Source organism: Lutzomyia longipalpis, chromosome 4 (assembly GCF_024334085.1).
Source record: "Lutzomyia longipalpis isolate SR_M1_2022 chromosome 4, ASM2433408v1".
Taxonomy (NCBI): Eukaryota; Metazoa; Arthropoda; class Insecta; order Diptera; family Psychodidae; genus Lutzomyia; species Lutzomyia longipalpis.
The window spans coordinates 253,240-273,166 of NC_074710.1; the positions used below are offsets into that span (position 1 = coordinate 253,240).

At 40.4% G+C, this 19,927-nt stretch overlaps 6 protein-coding genes across 8 annotated transcripts; 3 read left to right on the forward strand and 3 right to left on the reverse strand.

Moving 5' to 3' along the window:
- Positions 1–20: 20 nt before the first annotated feature.
- LOC129794606 (SR-related and CTD-associated factor 8) lies at positions 21–5,854 on the forward strand. The gene is made up of 6 exons (XM_055835395.1): positions 21–237; positions 565–855; positions 928–3,457; positions 3,554–3,748; positions 3,838–4,413; positions 5,641–5,854. The coding sequence occupies exons 1-6, from the start codon at positions 196–198 to the stop codon at positions 5,667–5,669; spliced, it is 3,663 nt and encodes a 1,220-aa protein (XP_055691370.1). The 5' UTR covers positions 21–195; the 3' UTR covers positions 5,670–5,854.
- Positions 5,855–6,130: 276 nt separating this feature from the next.
- On the forward strand, positions 6,131–9,729 carry LOC129794609 (serine/arginine repetitive matrix protein 1). 2 transcript variants are annotated; one of them, XM_055835399.1, is made up of 7 exons: positions 6,132–6,284; positions 6,425–6,869; positions 6,980–7,485; positions 7,864–7,955; positions 8,083–8,503; positions 8,572–8,976; positions 9,053–9,729. In XM_055835399.1, the coding sequence occupies exons 2-7, from the start codon at positions 6,785–6,787 to the stop codon at positions 9,188–9,190; spliced, it is 1,647 nt and encodes a 548-aa protein (XP_055691374.1). In that variant the 5' UTR covers positions 6,132–6,284; positions 6,425–6,784; the 3' UTR covers positions 9,191–9,729. The 2 variants fall into 2 exon arrangements, with proteins under 2 accessions (XP_055691373.1, XP_055691374.1); XM_055835398.1 differs by having other exon boundaries at positions 6,131–6,869.
- On the reverse strand, positions 9,542–11,602 carry LOC129794613 (galectin-4-like). 2 transcript variants are annotated; one of them, XM_055835402.1, is made up of 7 exons: positions 11,463–11,602; positions 11,239–11,327; positions 10,664–11,061; positions 10,337–10,468; positions 10,255–10,271; positions 10,004–10,063; positions 9,542–9,895 (listed from the first exon to the last, which is right to left on the reverse strand). In XM_055835402.1, exons 1-7 carry the CDS (start codon positions 11,532–11,534, stop codon positions 9,740–9,742), a joined length of 924 nt encoding a protein of 307 aa, XP_055691377.1. In that variant the 5' UTR covers positions 11,535–11,602; the 3' UTR covers positions 9,542–9,739. The 2 variants fall into 2 exon arrangements, with proteins under 2 accessions (XP_055691377.1, XP_055691378.1); XM_055835403.1 differs by lacking the exon at positions 10,004–10,063.
- A 518-nt stretch (positions 11,603–12,120) lies between these two features.
- Positions 12,121–13,667, reverse strand: LOC129794614 (U-reduvitoxin-Pr21-like). The gene is made up of 2 exons (XM_055835405.1): positions 13,218–13,667; positions 12,121–12,641 (listed from the first exon to the last, which is right to left on the reverse strand). Exons 1-2 carry the CDS (start codon positions 13,270–13,272, stop codon positions 12,235–12,237), a joined length of 462 nt encoding a protein of 153 aa, XP_055691380.1. The 5' UTR covers positions 13,273–13,667; the 3' UTR covers positions 12,121–12,234.
- Positions 13,662–16,785, forward strand: LOC129794611 (uncharacterized protein DDB_G0271670-like). Its single transcript, XM_055835400.1, has 2 exons — positions 13,662–13,776; positions 14,573–16,785. The coding sequence occupies exon 2, from the start codon at positions 15,015–15,017 to the stop codon at positions 16,635–16,637; it is 1,623 nt and encodes a 540-aa protein (XP_055691375.1). The 5' UTR covers positions 13,662–13,776; positions 14,573–15,014; the 3' UTR covers positions 16,638–16,785.
- Positions 16,744–19,764, reverse strand: LOC129794612 (uncharacterized MFS-type transporter C09D4.1-like). The gene is made up of 5 exons (XM_055835401.1): positions 18,564–19,764; positions 17,812–18,118; positions 17,529–17,737; positions 17,227–17,441; positions 16,744–17,160 (listed from the first exon to the last, which is right to left on the reverse strand). The coding sequence occupies exons 1-5, from the start codon at positions 19,080–19,082 to the stop codon at positions 16,806–16,808; spliced, it is 1,605 nt and encodes a 534-aa protein (XP_055691376.1). The 5' UTR covers positions 19,083–19,764; the 3' UTR covers positions 16,744–16,805.
- Positions 19,765–19,927: the final 163 nt, after the last annotated feature.

A 19,927-nucleotide genomic window follows, 5' to 3' on the forward strand; every position in this document is an offset into this window, starting at 1 on the left:
CGAGAAAATCAACATAGAGGTCGTGAAGGTCGCGATTGCAACGCTACCTACCGCAGTGGTACCGTAAGTTGTACAGAAATAGCGAAATCGCCATTCGCCATTAGTACGATTTTTTTATAATGCGCGTGAAAAAGGTGGAAAATTCGTGGAAAAACTACTAAAAAGTGTTTAAAAAACAAGTTCAGTGAACCAACAATGGCAATGAATATGGAGAGTGTTGTTGCATTCAATGCAGAGGTGGGAAAAGTGCCGCAAAAGAAGTCGCTTGACATTTGCCACCACCACTGCCTCCTGGGATTTTACTAAAATTCACAATTTTCCCCCTTTTTGGGGCGCTATTGGGGTGTTTTGTAACACTTTCATACATGTTTTGCATTTTATTTGATAAACTAGGGTGTGGAATTTGTATTTGGAGGATGCAGTGGTGGCAAATGGGCGACCTTGAGTGGGTTTTTTGTGTGATGCGTTTTTGCTGTGCGTCTGCTTGGGGTAGACCTTTCCGGAAGCCCCGAAGAGACGGCATTTGTGCCATAAAAAAAACCTCATTACCTCTATAAATTGCAGCTTTCGGGGCTCATTGAAACCAAACCACCCATCTCTAAAGCAAAGATGGGTGCAATCACGAGGGCTGCGATGAAAGCCATCAAATTCTACAAGCACGTCGTACAGAGTGTTGAGAAGTTCATCCTCAAGTGTAAGCCCGAGTACAAAGTGCCCGGACTCTACGTCATTGATGCTATTGTTAGGCAGTCGCGGCATCAATTTGGACCCGAAAAAGACGTCTTTGCACCTCGTTTCGCCCAAAATATGCAACAAACTTTCTCTAATCTCTTCCGGTGTACTCCTGAGGATAAGGTACAACGTGTCTCTTCTTCTAATTTTCACTCAATGAGTTATTTTATTTTATTTTCTGTTTTTTTTTTATAGAGTAAGATTGTTCGAGTACTGAATTTATGGCTGAAGAATAATGTTTTTTCTCCGGAAGTTATAAATCCTCTGTTTGATTTCTTCAATCCAAATCGAACGCATCCTCTTGAATCACAAGCCATTTCCCAGAGTATGAATGTAACAAATGGCATGACATCTACCACCCAGATGGTTTCGGATTCCCCGCAGGTTGTTCAAGCGGATGAACAGAGTCGTATGTCGGCGGATTTATCGAATTCCCATGGAAATGTTACGGGGCAAATTGAATTGGATCCCAATATCATAAGACAGCTCCATCACTTCCAAAAGCTCCTCATTCAGCAGACAGGAAATGATGCGGGTGCGGGGAATAGTAGTCAGGATCAAGTGAAGTTCAATAAGAAATTACTTGACTTTGACTATGGGGAAGATGAGGAAGAGGAGAAGACATCATCGCCCAATGTTACAAGCTCATCGAGTGTACTGGAGATGAATAGCTTAAATCAATTGCTACAGGATCCCAATGTGTTGCGTCAGCTGCAGAATTTGCAGAAGTTAAAGCAACACGAGCTGGAGGAGAAGCAGACAAAATTAACGGAGATGCGACTGCAGGAGGAGGCATTTGAGAAGCACCTCGTGAATGTGCTGAAGAAGTTACCGTTTGCAAGTGAATGCGATCTCAGTCGGCAACCAGAGCAGCAGCAACAGACACAGATGTATGCCATGCAACAGGCACAGTTGCAGCAGGCACAATTGCAGCAAGCTCTGCAGCAGCAGCAGCAGCATTTGCAGCAGCAACAAATGGCAGCTGCGGGTGCTGGAATGATGTCTGGACCAATTGGCACGGATGCTGCGGAAGCTGATGTGGAATTTGCGGGTGAAAGTAGTGGAAAAGTGGAGGTAATCACGCTGGATGGGAATGATTCGGATGGCTCAACACCCGATAGGGATCGCTACAAGTCACGTCGACGTAGTAGATCACGTTCAAGGGATCGCACACGTGATCGTAGAAGGCGCACGAGATCACGATCGAGATCCCCACGATCCCGAAGACGTTCCTCCAGGGAGAGAGCACGCGATAAGAAGCGCGAAAAGGAGGAAGAGTATGATCGTGAGAGACGCCGAAAGGGACTACCGGATATAAAGAAGGAGCACCTTAGTGTGTGCAGTACCACCCTGTGGGTGGGGCACCTTTCGAAACTTGTTCAGCAGGAAGAGTTGAGTGATACTTTTGGGCGGTATGGGGATATTGTGAGTATCGACATGATTGTGCCACGGGGATGTGCTTTTATTGCCATGAATCGCCGCCAGGATGCCTATAGGGCAATGAATAATCTCAAAGGGCACAAAATGCAGGGGCGTGTCATTACAATTTCCTGGGCCACGGGCAAGGGGGTGAAGAGTAAAGAGTGGAAAGACTATTGGGATTTAGATTTGGGCGTTAGCTACATTCCCTGGTCGAAGATTGACCACACAACCGATCTGATATCCCTCGAAGAGGGTGGAATGTTCGATGAGGACACCCTGCCGGAATGGCTGAAGGAGAAGCGCAAGAATGAGCTGAAACGCCCCGAAATTGCTGCATTGGACACAAGTCAACCACCTCCGGGTGCCATGATGCCAATTGTTGCACCCTTTCAATTACCCACAGCTGGTGCGGGACGTATGATTGCACCACCATTGCTGCCCAATATAATTCCCGGATTACCCCTTGGTGTTCCACCGCCGCAAATGATGATGACCCCCCTGATGCAGATACCGCAAATGGATAAAACAATACCACCACCAGGTGGTGCACTTCCCACGGCGACACCTGAACAATTATTCACCCTAAACTTCCCCATGCCCCCAATGCCACTACCCACGAGTCTTCCGCCACCGGTGCAACAGCAGCCGGAGAAGCACGATGATGATCACATGGAGATTGAGGATGATGAAGGGGCGGCTACCGGTGGTGTTGGGGCAGGAGATGGGAAAAAGGATACACCACTTAGTGAACAACTAATGGCAATGAGTAACTTCTTCAATCGTCCACCACCACTCATGTCTCAACCCGTATCACCATCAATTGTGCAGAGTTTTGCAAATAATACGCCGGATAAGAAGCAGCAGCAGGATGAAATGCGCGAAGATAGTCGTGATCGTGAATTTCGTAGTCGTGGGCGTGATAGGGATCGCGAAAGAGGTAGTAGAGATCGTGATCGTCGTGGTGGAGACTACAATCGTGGCGACAGAGGGAGTCGCTGGGGAAGTGGTGAGCGTACGTCGAGAGAACGCACCGAAAAGGCAGAAGCAACGGGGAAATCACTGGCAGATCGTTTGCGGGAAATGGCAAATGAGAGCTCGGAGGATTCATACAATCGTAGAGATGCTGCTCAATGGAGGAATCCACAGCCTCTAATGTCTCTATTTGGTGATCAGGGTCCACCGCAGGGACGCAGAGGTGGCGGGGATGGATTACTTGAAACACCTGGACCAATTATGATGTCCCAGGGTGCACCACCATCGTTCAGGCAGCATGATATGTTCGATGGAATGCGCCATCGAGATGGTGAGTTTATTTGTTTTTCTTATTATCTTTTTTTTCTTTAATCTTCAATATCTCAAAAGACGATCTTTAATATTTTTCTTCTTGATTTTTTTTCAGGCCGAATGGATGATTTTGATCGTCGTGGTCCCAATCATCGTGGAGATTTCTTCCCTCCACCGCGCTTTGGACCGATGAATGGGAGTGGAATGCGCGGTATGATACCCATGGGACGTACGGGTGGTGGTCCACAATTTGGACCTCGTGGAGGACCACTATTTATGCGTGGAATACGTCCAGGACCACCAGGGCCAGGTAAGAATCTTTTTTCCTCTCTTTGCTACAAGAATAACACATAACTTTGGGGTTTTTGTGTGTTTCTTTTATTTAAAAAAACAAAAAAGGTTTTCAATACGGCATGGATCGTCCAGGTGGTGGTGGTGGTTATTTTGATCGTGAACCCGCAGGGGGTTTCGATAGAGACGACCGACGTCGCAATGGACCTGGGCAGGAACGTAGAATGCGAGATCAGCGTGGCGGGAATCGTTTCCAAGGACGTGGGGAGATGAAGCAGCAGCAACATCAGCAACAACGGGAATCACGATGGGAAGATGAGAATCGTCATGAGGACGATGATGTGGATGATGATGAGGGGCCACCGGGTGTTTCGGGTGGGGCAGATGATGTTGATGATTTACCCGAAGTGGGAGAGGATTCATTTGGTGGAGATTCGGGTGCAGCAGCAGCACAAGCATCTACCGCTGCAACGCAAGGAATTGCAAGGGATGATGATGATGATGATGGGAATGAGGATGCCCCGGTGAATGACGGAGGGCATGATAGTGAGGCAATTGTAGATGATGGGGGGGCACCAGCGGGTAAAGCAACACCACTCTATGATGAACCACAAGAGAGTAGTGCACCAGCAACAGCCACGGAGGAGGAGGTACCTTCGGTGGTAGTTGCTGAAAATAATGAAGGTGAAGCATAGGCAAAGAACAAAAGTTTTCTTTAAAATTCACTATCAAAAAAAAAAAAGAAAGTCCGCCGGGGGATTCTTGCGAGAGATTTGTTGCAAAATGGCAAAACGTTTATAATTAACTGAAAATCAAAGAACAAAATTCTCAATAAGTGCAAGGGGTTGTGTAGAGAACCTCGATCAAGGTGATGCTGTGATATATTAATTCCTTTTCTTTTTTTTAAATGGCAAAAAATTAGTTAAACAAAAATTTAATACAAATTGTTTTGTTTTTTCAAAATGAAAAGATATTACAAGATTTTACAGAAATTTTCATTTTTTCAATGAATCCATCATTACTTATTAGATTACTTTTTGAACTTTGCAAAAAAAGAAGAATATTAGAGAAGCAAAATTAGAGATTTTAAAGAGTGTGTAGAAGCAAATAAGAAGGTAGGTTTTCCCCCAGAGCATCAACAATGAGAGAAACTCGAGGGAAACTAGCGCTTGCACTCGAGTTGAGTGACTAGTGCAAGGTACAGTGATCATTTTCTATTGCAATTCTTTGTTATTTTCTTTTCTTTAAAAAAATTCATTCAAATGAACTACAAAGAGAGAGAGAGAGAGAACCTACCCAAATAGATTTCCCAAATTGAAAGTTTTATTGCCACGAAAACATGGAAATATTCTTTGAAAAAGAAAGTCTAGTGTGAAGAAAATAGACGTTTGATCACGTTAATTACGATCGCGAGTTGAGCCTTGATCAAGTACTAATTGATTGATTTTTCTCACAAAAAATAATTGATTTTGTGCTGAAATTTTTAAATAGAATTTTGTGCATTTTTTTCAGGAAATTATAAATGTTCAACAGAGAGAGATGAAGGAGTTTACCCTTTGAAAAAATAATAATAATTCGTATACTGTAGTTGAGAAGCAAAAAAATCCCACTTTTGGATCGGCTTTAGAAAAGCCTACAAAGAAGTTCACTAAAAATCTAAAGAATGACGTCACAATTGTATTTTTTGTCTCTTTATTCTTACATTCTTTTTAATGCAAATTAAAAAAAAATCTCTTAGAAAAAGTGGGTAAACTCCTTTTTTTCTTTCAATAGAGTGCATCATAAATCGCAAGATTCTCCATTTTACATAAGATAAAAATGAAAATCTTATAAAATATTAATAATCAGATATTTAGAAAGTTAATCGCCCTTTCATACAGGATATAATTATTATATATAATTTTTTTGTAGGATTTCTTTTCCAACCTACACAATGCTAGATAAACAAAATTTTCCTTTTGTTTGTGGACAGTTGAGGAAAAGCTATAAGAAGAAAATTGATGGAATTTGAAGATAAAAAATAATTCAATATTGTACATAATAATTACCTAATTACTGTGAGATGTACTACACCCTTTCTCTGGCTATAATTGCAAAAATAAAATTAAATACTTTGTGCTGAAAATTAATCCCATTTTAGATGTGCTTATAAAATATACATTAGAATAGAAAATGAATTTTCTTTCACAATAAAAATATAAAAATAATTTGTTTTATTTCCAGGTGCGAATTTCAAAACAAATCTCATATTTTTTGACTATTTTTTTGAATTTGGCGCCCTAAGAAAAGGATAATACTAAAATACGTAATTTGTCACGACTCAACGTCTTCATTGTCATGTGACTTTTTCTAAGAATGTCCCGTAAACAATCGTAAAGAGAGTTCCACAAAAGTTTCCCTTTGTGTTATAGGGTGCTCATTTGGTTTTGTGAGAAGAAAATTCCGTCTCCTTTGCATTGACTTTTTCAGTGGATTTTTCGCAGTCATTTACGTGCGGAAAAGTGCTAAATAAACTGGAAAAGTGTTCTTTGGACCACCCTTTTGTGACTCTAATTGTAAAATATAAATACTTTGGGATTTTTAGTGAGATTTCTTGCAAAGTGCTTTCGTGGATGAGAGTTTTCTTTTTGACAGATCGGACTGCTGCGAATTTTCCTCAATATTTTATTGAAATTTTCCCCAAGTTTTCTTTCAGTAATTATTATTTCTGCACATTTTGTGTTCGTGCGTGAATTGTAGTGAATCATTTTAAGTAGGTGATTTCATGCCTGAAATGACAGAAAAACTTCAATAAAGCTTATCTCCCATTTTGAGAGATTTCAAAGAAAATGGACACATAAACTTTCTTGTGAAAAGAAAAAAAAACATAATTTTGCAAGCTCCGTGGACTTCCGGAAAGTAGGGTGAACCGTTTACCCACAATATACAGCAGAGACTCTCGGGATACGCGTGAAGATCGGTAAATCGCGTGAAGAAATACGTGCAACGAGCGCGTCGTGAAGCTTTCCGGAAACGAAAGAGCTTGCGTGGAATTCCATTTGACAGGTGGGGGGCGATGTCCGTTCGGCGTCGGGACGCTGTGGCTGGGTCCAATTCGAAATTACGTATGGATCGGCAGCCAGCCGTGGCTCGTATAACAGGTAATAGTGGGTGGTGTTTGCACTCCGAGCAACATCCACCCCATTTCCGGTCGTGTGGTAATGCCATTCATGACATCTATTGTCCCTCCTCCACCCCTTCCCTTGTATAGACCCCAGCCTTCCTGCGGGTAAGCGCAAAGAGATTGACAATGTGATGAAGAAGGCGCGCGCTTCAACTGGCGAGTATTGGGATAAGAAATTGCTGGAAGCTGAAGAAAAGGATCCCAATCGTTGGCGCCATACCGGCTACAAGAAGCTCTACATTGAAGGTGAGAGCTCCACCGAGGATAGCGATGCTGACTATCGAGCCTACAACGCGAGACGCGCGTCGCGTAGTCGCTCACGGGGGCGCCGAAGTGCGCCCAGGTCACCGGACCCGAGGCGTCCAAAATCTCCTGACGCACGGAGACGTATGCCGCGCTCGCCGGATTTGCGTACAAAGAGACCACGGTCACCGGCTGAGCCGCCAATTCGTCGTAGGTCTCCTCGTTCACCTAGGTCGCCGCCTAGGTCACCCTTGCACGACATGAGGCGTCGATCGCCGGGTGTGCATGGGAAATCTAAGGCATCCCAGATGTTGGTACGCTCTAAAAGGCCACCATCACCGCCTCCAAAGGTAGGAAGATATCTCAATTAGGGCTTTAAGGCGAAAAAAAGAAAAAGAGGGTTTATGTGGAGAAATTTGTCACATAGTGGGTGGGAAAATATAAGACTACTAGTTCCTGGATGTTTGCAACAGATCAACATGGTTTTGATAAGTCATTTTATTTTATTTTATGTTTAAATAAAATACTTACTATAATATTGAGAGAAATTAACTACTTAGCTGGGCATAGAATTTTGTATGTTAAACCTCTGACTTAAGTAATGAATTTCACTCATTATGAATGGATTAGCTTATCAGTCAACAAGATGGTAAAAAATGTTGTAATCTCTTAATGTACCATTCTTATGTAAAGTTTTGAGAATGAAAATTTACTTCTCTCCTTTCTAGCCAACAAGATCACCGTCTCGGAGTAGTCTCAGCAGCTGTTCAGATGAATCCTGTTCAGTTTGTTCTCCAAAACCAAGGCATGGTCATACGAGGTAACAATAACAATAGAAAAAAAAAGAAGTCCCCATTGTGGTGTGGGCTTAAATCCTTTTCTTTTTAAATGGATTTACAAAAGGACTCATAATTGAAAGAGAGTGTGTGTGTGTTGACTTCTTGTAGATCACGTTCGGTTTCGTTGTCGCGCTCGCGTCCAATGCCACGATCGCCACCACTCCCGAAGAGTGGGTCTCGAGTGGCGTCGTTGCACGGTAAATCGAAAGCCCCCTCGGGCACATCTTCGTCGGGCTACCACAGTGGGAATCGTGGAAATGCGCGTCCTGCCAGTCCGCCGCCGGTGGCATCGTCGTCGAAGCGCCTGGCAAAGGTGCGTCCGGATGCCGAGAAACCGCGTCCCACTACGCGTCATATCCCACTGGAGACCGTCGTGGAGCCCGATATGAAGCACGGCAAACGATCGTCGCGGAAGCAACTTATTCCGGAGGATCCACGCTTAAAGATACGTCCTCCGGAGCCACCACAGCCCGTTGCTGTGGAATCTTCGGGGCATTCGAAGAGGCACAAGGAAAAGGCAGCAGAAAAGGTTAATTATATACTATCCAATTAATTCCTAATTTTTTTACTGACCATCTCATCTTATTTTCATCACAGCTACGGGCAAGGGTGAAAATTGAAGGTGAAAAACGGAAGAAGCGTCGTTCATCATCATCCGGATCGGATGATTCGAGCAGCAGCAGCAGCTCCTTGCCGGCTTTCACAGCTACCACCAGGCTCACACTGTCAGAGCGTTTTGGGAAGATGGCACAGTGGAGTGTGGATAGGAGTAACATGGAGAATATGAGAATCACCAAGGATAGTGCGGGAGGGGCACTTAAGGTTATGATTGAAGAAGGGATGGAGTCTCCACCGGCTAGGAATTACTCACCAGCACCACCTGGGCACTTTCCTGAGGAGTTAGCCGTAACAGCACCAACGGGATTAATGTCTTGGGATGATGTGAGAGTTCGATATGAATACTACAAGAGTCGTGGTTATCTCAGAGATTTGGATCTTCAGGTATGTCCCCTTCAGAACACTCTTCAAGGTTCAATTATAATGGATTTCTCTTTTTTCCCCCTGGAATCATCAATAGGATTACATCAAATGGGAAGAATGGTGGTATCGCTATCAAGAATGGCTAAAACAGGAGAGATACTATGAATTTCTAGAGCGTCAGCAGATGCGTGGGCGTCGCAGGAAGAAGATTCCCATTGCACAGAGGCTGAATTAGATGGTGGAGTAGAATGTGTGCCATTCTCTGTGCAAATTCTCCGTAAATTTAGCCTTCCGTCAAATCTCTTAGCCATTTTTTTTAACAGTTGGAGGATCGAAGTTTCTAACCTCAAAAGTTTGACCTTCATTTTCTCTTAAAAAAAATATTTTTCCGTGTTTTCTTTCGACGTTATTGAATGTATTGAAACTTTCCTATACACAGATGTAGAATTTACCACGAAATGTTAAATAGATTTTAATTCTGAGGCGATTGAAAAAAGTCGAATTGGCCACTTTGGCCAGCAAAATCCTCCAAGGGTTAAACCAACATTGCATCCCTTCTGCGATGCCAAAAATTGTCCAATAAAAATTTTTCTTTTCATTGCTATTCATTTATTCTTTCAGTGCTTTTTTTTATTTTGAGTTTTCTTACATTTTACAACAATAAAAATCTCATCTTTTTTTTTATTAGAATTTACATTACACAAAATATAAAATTATATAATTATAAAAAGCAAGAGAAAGAAATCAATAAAATCAATGTTCTTTTGGTGAAAATTAAATCCCTTCAAAAGTCAACATCAACATCTCCGGCATCGTCGCAACAGTCATCACCACCGCCGCCACCAGCGAGGCTGGAAATGGCTAAGGCCGTAAGTCCAATTCCTGCCCCAACTCCAGCAGCACCGGCAGCATATTTTAAAGCCTTATTTGATTTTTTCTTCTGCAACATACATGGAGAAAGCTTAATGTGAGTCAATTTCCTTTTTTTTTTCATTTTCTTATCTTTTTTGCAACATTTTTTAAAATGAAAGCCTTAGCTAATAAGCACCTGAAATGGTTGATTGGTCCCATAAGCCATTGCTGGTGAACCCGCGGTTCGGTACATTGACTTTATACGTTGAAGCACATAAAAGGAAATAATTTTTAAATAGAAAAAAGAAAAACATTTATAAACAATAATTTAACAACATAAAAATTTCCTTAAGGAATGCACAGATAGAGAAAAGAAAAACTTTTCATGATATCAGAGACTCACAAAGCACAAGAAATGAATTTTTAATTGAGAAATTTCTTGTGTACCGGTTGATAGGCAACACCTATAAAACAAAGAGGTGATAATTAGAATAAATAATTCCTTACACTTTGAGGCATATGATTTTACCAGGCTGTCCGTAGCCACCATGAGGATAGGGACTGTATGGGGGTGGTGGTGGTGCAGGAGGGGCTGAAGCATAGGGTGCACTGTGGATACTTCCATAGGGTGGAGCTCCGCCGGCTCCGTAAGGTGTTGGTGCTGAAAGAAGATTAAATTACTTGAAATTATTTTGAAAGTTCCCAATTTTGATTGATTGAAATACTTTTGCTAAAAAAAGTTAAAAAATGGAGGATTCTGTGACTAAGTCACTTCATGAGTGAGCTATTCTTGCCACCTCCTCCTTACTCTACGTAGAACTTATTTGCAAGATAGTAGGTAATTGCAGTGACTTACGGTATACGGGAACACCACCAGCAGGAACTCCCGCGGGTACGGGCATGGGATGAGCATGTGCACCACCGCTGGTATCACCTTCTTGGATGATTGAGTGAATGGTGACGTCACCCTCGATGGAAATGAATTGCATCCTACTTAGAGACATGCGATGGTTGAAGGCGCAAAAGTGAACGCCATTGATGGCAATCTTGTAGCAGGAATGCTCAGCAAGGAGGAGAATGTCAAAGTGTTGTCCAGGATTGAGCGGGCATCCACCGTGTCGTTCCTCAGTTCCCCAAATTTGATTTGTCAACGTATTCCGTACAATTGCGTGCTCCTGCGGTCGAACACTCAAGTGTAGACCAACATCGTCACGAGGACGAAGAGCTGGGCCGGCTTGTATATTAATCTGGAACCTGCGAAAGGTAGTTTTTTTGGCTTATAAAATTATTTCGTTCTAATTTTCTTTCTATTAAAATGGATGATAAGACTTTGTGTGAGAGAGAGTGGATCACTCACATGACTCACACAAAATTGAAGAGATGAGAAAAAAAACAGAAAGTTGAGGAAAATTCCAATTATCTATATCCCACCTGTGTCCGTAGTAGTTGATTACACCTTTAATGCGAATCATCTGCCCTACGCGGAAGCCTCCGGGGATGAGCCCCAAAAAGGGGCTGAGCTATTATATTGAAAACAAAGAGATTGCATCATGTGAAATTTGCTAATTTCTCTAAGCTAGAGCGTCTATAGAGTACTCAAATGTGCCTTTCTTAGAGTGATTAAGGATTTGCAAGAAGGTCCCATAAATACTTACAGGATTGTAGACAGGAATTGTAGCCATGAAGTTGTTGTAAATTGTATTTTGGATTCTCTGCCTAAAATTCATCCAAGTCACAAGAAAAGTGAGTTAAAAAACCACAGAACTTCACGATTGATTTTGCACAAATGAACAGCAAAAAGAATTGGTTGAGTTTCAGCACAAAATAATTTTTTTCTCTATTATATCTTATCTTATTTGACTGAAATCCACGACAGCACAGTGCAATAAGTAGGTGGTGATAAGATAAAATATGAAGAGCTTGACTATGCGATGAGACATTGCCTAAAAATCACGCAAATTCCCCGTTTTTTTTAGTTGTTGTTGTTCTATGCTTTTCCTCATGAAAATATGTTTTTTTTGCATCGTGTGAAATTAATAAATATTTGTATTTTGTTGTTAAATGTTAGTGTTTATTTAATTGGATCATTAATGAATTGTTTTTGTGGTTTTGCTACAAATACGTGTCGCATTCTTTTATCTCAAAATTAATTACGCACTCTAGTAAAAATATATGAATAATATTTTTCTAAGAATATATTACGAATTTTAGTTTTTGTTGTAAAGGAATTATCTTGATTGACATCAGAGCTAATGATCTTCCTCAATGAACTCCAGCGCAAGTTCAAGAACAAGAACAATAAAAACAATATAATTTTACAACAGATTATACAATTCATTTATATATATTTAATTTAGCATTAATTACAGAGGTGAGGTAATGATTTATTTTGTTTTTTGTTGTTGTTGTGGAAGGCTACAACATCATTCATGGGATGAGTGGATGTCGCCGTCTCCTTGTGGGGCATTCATTTCTCGTACACCACCATCCAATGCCATTGTTGGCACATTTACACCTGTTGCAATCCTCATGTTTCACATCACCTGGTGTGCAAACTGTTCCATTCTCAGGGGTTGCTTCTGCATTTTCCTCTTGCTTCGGTTCTTCCTGCTTTGCCGCATCTTCGACTTTGTGTTCCGCGGGTCGAATTTCCGTTGATTTGGCATCATCGTGCCGTTGTTCCTCCACTGCTTGACGCTTTGTACGTTTGGTGAAGTCAACGCATGCCATTCGGGTGCACCAATAGCTCAAACCATCTCTGCTGCATCGACAACGATTGCAATCGATCATAAAGTGACTGTTTGGTTCGCATTTCTTGTCATCATCGTCATCAGCTGGAAAAAAAGGTTAAATTTTCTCAATTTTCAACTAAAGTTCTTAAAGTTGGGCATAAGAAGTCTTTAAACTCTTCCTCTAAATGAATTCATTTAATTTGTTTTAAAATAAATTTTTTTATGCTATTTTTAATGGCTCAAAATTATGAAAGAAAAATTGTCGAGCATACCAATCTCAAAATTAAATCATAAAAATTTCATGAATTTTTTTTTACTTTGTTTGTAAAGTTTGTACTTTAAATAGATTTGGTTAAAAATAAACAAAAATTAAAAAAAAATCCTGGACTTATCTGGGTTAAATAATTTAAAAGAAAATAATCAGGATTTATAAATTAAATTGATAAAATTTATTTAAAAAAAAAATTCCTTTAATCTCAGGTAGTTCTTTGTATTAAAAAAAAAAGAATTCGCTTCACTTTCATTCTAAAATTATCACATTTTATTTTATATTTTCTAAAAAAAAAATTCTCAATTACTTTATAATTGGGGTCTATGCAAAAATTTTTACAGCATAATTGCTTCTATGTATACAAGATTATATAGGATGGAACCTTGATTTAACTTTGAACTTATTACCGCTGATAAATTGGAGGCAGAGTAAAATTGCAACGAAAAAGAGGACTTTGGTCATTTTATCCACAAACTCTTCTTATTTATTCCTTCACACTCCTTTTTGCTGTATTCAATTCACCCACACAACACTTAACACACAGAAGAAGAAAAATGTTTCGTTCGTTGAGCTTTTCTTCCTGATTTTTATAAGTTTTTTTTTTAAATTCTTAAATTATATTTATTCACAGGAGATGCTGGCAAAGTGATCCACTCGGGTATCCGGTGAGACACTGACTGACACGGAGACGGGTATATCAGATGATAGACCAATTTTCGCGAATAATCCACAACATTGCGCGAGGATTTTTGCAAACAATTTACTCGCGGGAAAAATGGGTGGAATCGACGTTGAATGTGAGATTATGTGCGCGGCGTTCCACGAGCTTCGGGGTCCGCACAGAGTACCGACGGAGGCTGTTATCTGGCTTTCTGGGTGACCCCATCGCATCTCCAATGGACTGGAGATTCTTCCCTCTCCCTCTCTTCCACTATCAACGAACAATTTTTTTCTTCTTTTCTTCATGTTAGTATACAAGAGCCAAGAGAGCGTGTTAGTATATGGAAGGGAGGCTATCTCATTCTCCAACAAACGCCTCACAAAACTCATCTGCCACATACTTTTATCAGCAAAAGAGCACCCGAAAAACTCATAAAAATTCCGCATAATCGCCTTTTTGGCAGGAAATTTGTGGTGTGTGTGGTATGGTGGGAGGGGGGATTTGCTTTCGCAAATGATGATCTCAAACATCCCCTTCATTCCCTCCTCACCAGCTCCCTCAGTTGCTGACGCGGAAACAGAGATCGCACATTGTTGTACAAAAATGTTTGTTGCTTAATCTGTTCATCCTCCTCTTCCGGGAATTTCTATAACAGATTCGCAACTTTTTGCCAACAATAAATATACATATACATAATATAGTCGAAAGGTCAACTATTAGTATTATATATAGCATTGCAAGTGCATGGGAAATTAATTTTTGCATAGGAAAACGGAGAAAAAAAAAATGGAGCAGAAATATAAATTCGTCTATTTGGTAAGAAAAATAAATACTTTACTTGAGTCTTTATTAAAGGGTACTAAAACGTTTAATTGAAATTTAATTCGCAACATTTAATTTAAAAAAAATTCCAAGACACAAATCTCTCAAAAACGAAGAAAAAATGTTTAAGAACAGAAGCGTGAGGATGGCAAAAAGTTGTTTCGGAAATTGCGAGTAGATCAAAAAGTATATAGCTGATTATAGCATATTCACTATCTATATATAACAATAATAATGATGATGCAATTTAAAAAAAAAAGTTCTTTTCGATGTTTCCAGCACAAACTGCCTAATGCGAAGTTTCTGACTTTTTTTTGCTGAGGGGTCAAAAGACCAAGATTTTGATCCTCAAAAAGGTCTCACGGGTCTTCATTAATAATGCCAAAATGAGGAAGCGACAAACTCATGTTGACTTCTTTAGTTGATCATCCAAAAAAGTCCCAAAAACAATGACGAATTGGAAAGCTTCGCATCTGAATGTCTTCAATAGCAATTTTAGCATAAAAGTTTTTCTTTGATAGTTTTTTTTTGTCCTTTTTAGATTTTTTGATTGTAAAAGATTAAAGATGCTACTATAAATTTCACGGACATCCGAAATAGAAGCACATATACCTATTAAAAATTTAATGGGAGTAATTAATTAACATTGTTTATATAAAGGCAGTGTTGTTGGTGGAAAATTGCCATAGTTTAAATGGAACACCTACTAAAGTGAAGCAAAATGAAGGAAATTCTTTTGAGTTTATTAATTCTTCTACTGTATCTGTGTGTGATTGATGTTAAAGTTCTCGGTGAAGAAAAGTTCAATCATGAGACAAAGAGCAGCCACAGCAGCACTCAAAGATCATCTGAATTTTCAACTCCAAGTGAAGATCGGATCCGACTTAAGCGATTAACTTTGAGGAGCAGTTCATCGAATTTTCAATCAAGTACAGGAATTCAAAATCTTATTGGTTACCCTGTGGTGCTAAATTCTTCAGATCAATCACTCTCGAGTGTGGAGTTCACAAGGAATTTAACGGATTTTGTATCAAATGTACCAAAATCAGAAGAGATTGTACCGAAATCACTTGATTCGTCTGATTCTTCACAAAGGAAATTTGTAGAAGATGGAGGATATTTATCAACAAGAAGACCTCTTGTATGGGAAAATCCAATACTTATTAATTCCCAAGGATTGGTTCGTAAAACAACAACATCAGAATCGGTAGCAGCAGAAGCAACGAAATGTTCAACAGCAATTGAATCCTCCTCTGCCTCCACACCAACTAGCTCAGCAGAGAGTTCTAATTCATCACCAACTATAACGTCTGAAATCTATTCAACAACCACGGAAACATCTCAAGAAATTGCTGATAATACAAATGATCAGCCAACAACAACCAGCGGTAGTTCAACAATAACTTTAACTGAAGAAATGTCTTCGACTCTCTCAGTAGTACCGATAAGTTCTTTGCCATCTGACTCTGACACTGCTCCAACAACGGCAGTTACAGAAACTGGAAATTCTTTAGCATCAACAACTTCAGAAGAATCAACTGTTATTTCTTCAACATCAACATTTGAAGTACCTTTGGTGAGTTCTTCAACTGTTATTGAGGTGATGCCCAGTTCTCCATCAACAACATCTGCTGCTGTATCAGTGAGTTCCCCTTCACCAACAACAAGTACAACTGAAACAACATCCGATTCTGCAACATCATCACAATCTTTGTCTTCAACAACAACACCAGTAGAACTTCCGGACACATCAAGTTCACCAATCACTTTAGTTGAAGTTAAAGAACCTTCTACTTCTTCCACAACAACAATATCGACTGATACTACAGCAGCTGCAGTTACAATATCATCTACTACAACAACAACAGCCACAACAGCATCATACAGTCTTCCCACGGGTAATTCTGCAGATGAAAGTGAAAATAAACCCACACATCCTGATCGTGGCTTGATCCACTTCGCGGACAGCACTGAATCAACATTTTTCTACAACAACAAACATCCAGTTGGTCCAGAGAGTTTTGGGCGACGAAAACGTCCCCGTGAGCACTGGGGGGATAAGTGGAATAGACCAAAAGATTACGACTTCCACCATCAACACAATCAAGGTGCACCAAAATCTCCTGATGGGAGTCCAGGTGAAGCAGAACGTCCCAATACGAGTGGTGTGGGTATAATTCAACCACGAAGCTTTGATTTTGGTTCAACAGAAGATACCATGAGATGTGAATGCCCCTGCCCAGGGACACAACAGTACGTGAATAATGATCTAAGACAATCCCGGCATGACTACCGGAATCGTCGAAGAATGCATCATTTTCACAACTCCCCAGATTTGTACTGAGCAGCCCCCCTTCCCCGGGAAGTGTCTTATCAACCAACCAGGCGTCTCCATTTGTTAAGTACATAATGTTGTTACGGCCGTAAAGTATGCAGAAATAAAATTTCTCAATGTAATTCGTTGAATTATTTATTGAAAATAAAAAAAAATAAACGAATAACGAAGACATTTTTAATGTTCATCAATTTTAAAGATGAGAAACGGAGCTTTTTCCTGCACAATCTGCTTCTCAAGCTGAGCCAATTCCGCAGCAGCAGAAGCAACCTCCTTGTAGGCAGAGTGCCTCTTTAATTCTGATTTTATTTGTGCAATAATAAGTGCACCAATGACTAGAAGCACTGTGAATGCCATATTACCCGCGAGGTCCCCCATGGTATCGTGAATGCGTGATATTGTGATGGTGAAGAGAATCCCAAAGATGTGCGTGGAAATGTTCATGATACCAGCTACGGGACCATCGGGTTCTGGGTAGGTTAACTCTGCTGCTAATTCATATCCAATTGTCTGAAGGCCACTCATGAAGAAACTTATAAAGGAAAGAAAGATTTTTCTTTGGAATAAAGTTAAGTTTAAATTATAAAAAGAAATTTACCCCATGAGAATTGATGCCACGTAGAGGAGCTTCTTGGATTTACTTTCCAATGATAAGGAGAAGACAAGGACCGTCAGGGCAGTTATTCCGTACACCCATACTGCAGTCTTTCTGTACTCATGCCATGTATCCATTACAAAGCCAAACACCACAGATCCCACTAAGCCAGTAACAATGATGGCAACTCCAATGTAGCCAGCATCTTTTTCGCTATCCTTTAAAAAAGAAACACATAAGATCATTTTCTTGAGACTTTAAGCCCCCTTTAAGTCCAAAATTTTAAAGTTTGATTGTGTACTTACGGGAAAGTAGTTGAGTACAATTTGATTGAGAAGTGTTAGCATGGAATTGAAGACACCAACATTCATCCCATATGCAATGGCGAGGATAACAAAGTCTCGCTGCCTCACAATGCCCCAGATGGATTTCCAGAAACCCTTATTTGTTGCCCGAACACTCCTCTGGATTGCCTGAATGTGACTCGGTGGCTTTTCGGGTTGTGATTGGAACACTGTATGACAGAATTTTATTAAACATTTTGCCCATCATCGTGTTAAGGCTCCAAAGAAAGAGAGTGAGAGTGACCTGCCACGGTGAAAACGGAGATCATGGTTGAAAGTCCAGCATCACTTATGTACATAATTTCAAGATCCTGATGAATATTCTCAATTTTATCGTCATTCTGCACAAGCCATGGGGTGAGGAAGAACCCCAGTGATGTTCCCAGTTGAGCCCCAAATACACCCAAACCACAGACTTTTGATGCTTCCTCGGGGCTAAACCATGTGGTGGCAAGACGATTTGGTAGGCTGACAATAAAAACCTGCGCAATAGCCACCACAGTCTGCCCTAGGAAGCTCACAAGGAACATCTCACGATCCAATGAGAAGACCTGCAAGTATAACAACCTCATTGTAATTGGTCATTTCTGCGCAGATGAGGGTCAAAATTCGTGCCCCCATCCATGTGGTTGATTCCAGTTTTTGACCGGATCTTGGGCAAACAAATTTCTTCGCAAACTAACAATGGAAAATGTGAGTCACTTGAAAATCTCTTTGACTCTCACATTGAAGAGGCAAAAACAATATATATTTCAAATTATTCAATGATAAAAATGATCACGCTTTCAAAGCCCAAAAGAGGTCTGTGAAAGCTCAAATTCCACCAGCTACTCGTTGGTAGGGAAAATAGGCTTCAAAAAAATTATTTTTTGCTCATAATTCATGGAAATCATTTAGAAAATGATTTTTTTTAAATGATTTTAAAGCTTGATTTTACGAAATTTATAAGTTTTGAAGAAAATCATTTGAAAAAAAATTCAACAGCAAAAATCGCACCTTAATCCAAGATCCTAAAGCCAAGAGAACAGATCCCATTACTGCAGCTTGACGTGGACGTTTAATGTCCATAAAGAATGAAACTGGGATAACAAGAAGAGTATAGGTCACCATGAAGACCATTGATGTCCAGTCAACAAGGAGCGATGATACACGGTAGTATCGCATAATGATATTGGCAACAATACTGTACTGAATCCACTGCATATACGTGAGTGCCACGGCGGCAAGGCTCAGCAGGAGCACGGCCCAACGCATCTTGTACACCTGAATGGCCAGGGTGGAGAAACTAAAATTCTCAGGCACAGTGATGGATGTATTTGACTCAATCCGACGGAGAGATTCGTAGGATTTGCGTGATAAATCCGTAATTTCCTGCAATTCCTGTAAACTCGATGCACCGGGAACGCAGAGGAAGTTCCTATCTTGTGCTGGTACGGGCAGATGTGACATTGACAGAGATTTCTTCCTGTCCAGCCCATCTGGCACGAACAGCAGCACATTATCCATTGCCACCATGTCTCCTCAATCTTCTCTCTAATCAATTGGAAGGCACACTTTTTTTTTACGGCTCACGCCGAGAGCAGACCCGACTGCGCGGAAATCACTGCGACACATCCATTGTGCGGTGCTGTGTTGCGTGCTAACAGCCTCGAGAACTGCGCGCGAGGAGATCCGGTGTGAAGCTCAAGATCACCACGAATGAGTCAAAATGTTGCATTCCTCCTATTAATCCCAAATTTATACAGCCAAAGGCACACCAACCACCCTCTTCTCGCTCGCACAGAGATAATCTCTCGAGAAGGATTTCTTCTGTGAGCACCATGTTGTCTTTTACCAAACAATAAGACTTGAGATATGTATAGTCTCAACATGAGTGATGTGGAGTTGCTGTGTGTGGTTGTTTGTCCAAAAATGTGATATTTGGGCATCTCATGTGTATAGCATTGAGGGAAAGAAAACAACATTACTGTGTATGCCCACGGAAGGCCCAAAACGCTCTCCATAGCTCACCCTCTATCTATTCTACACGATCATTTATAATCCACTAAAATTTATTATTAATTATTTTATCAAATTACGTATATACCTGTGATGTTATTTTTGGTACACTCCGACATTCCACACGGGAAACAATAAGAAGCATGTGAGTTGCTCATTTTTTTTTCTGTTGTGTTGCACTTCAATCTCTTATCTCTTGAAAAAAAAATTCACATGATTATTACGTTGTGGACTCTCCCAAGGGTAAGATGTTGTAATTGAAAATAAAAGGGTTTACTTAAATTATTTAAAAGGAATTATCTTCATGACCTGTGGAAGAGATAAAAATGCATCTTGCGATAAGAAAAGTTAGAGGTCAGTAG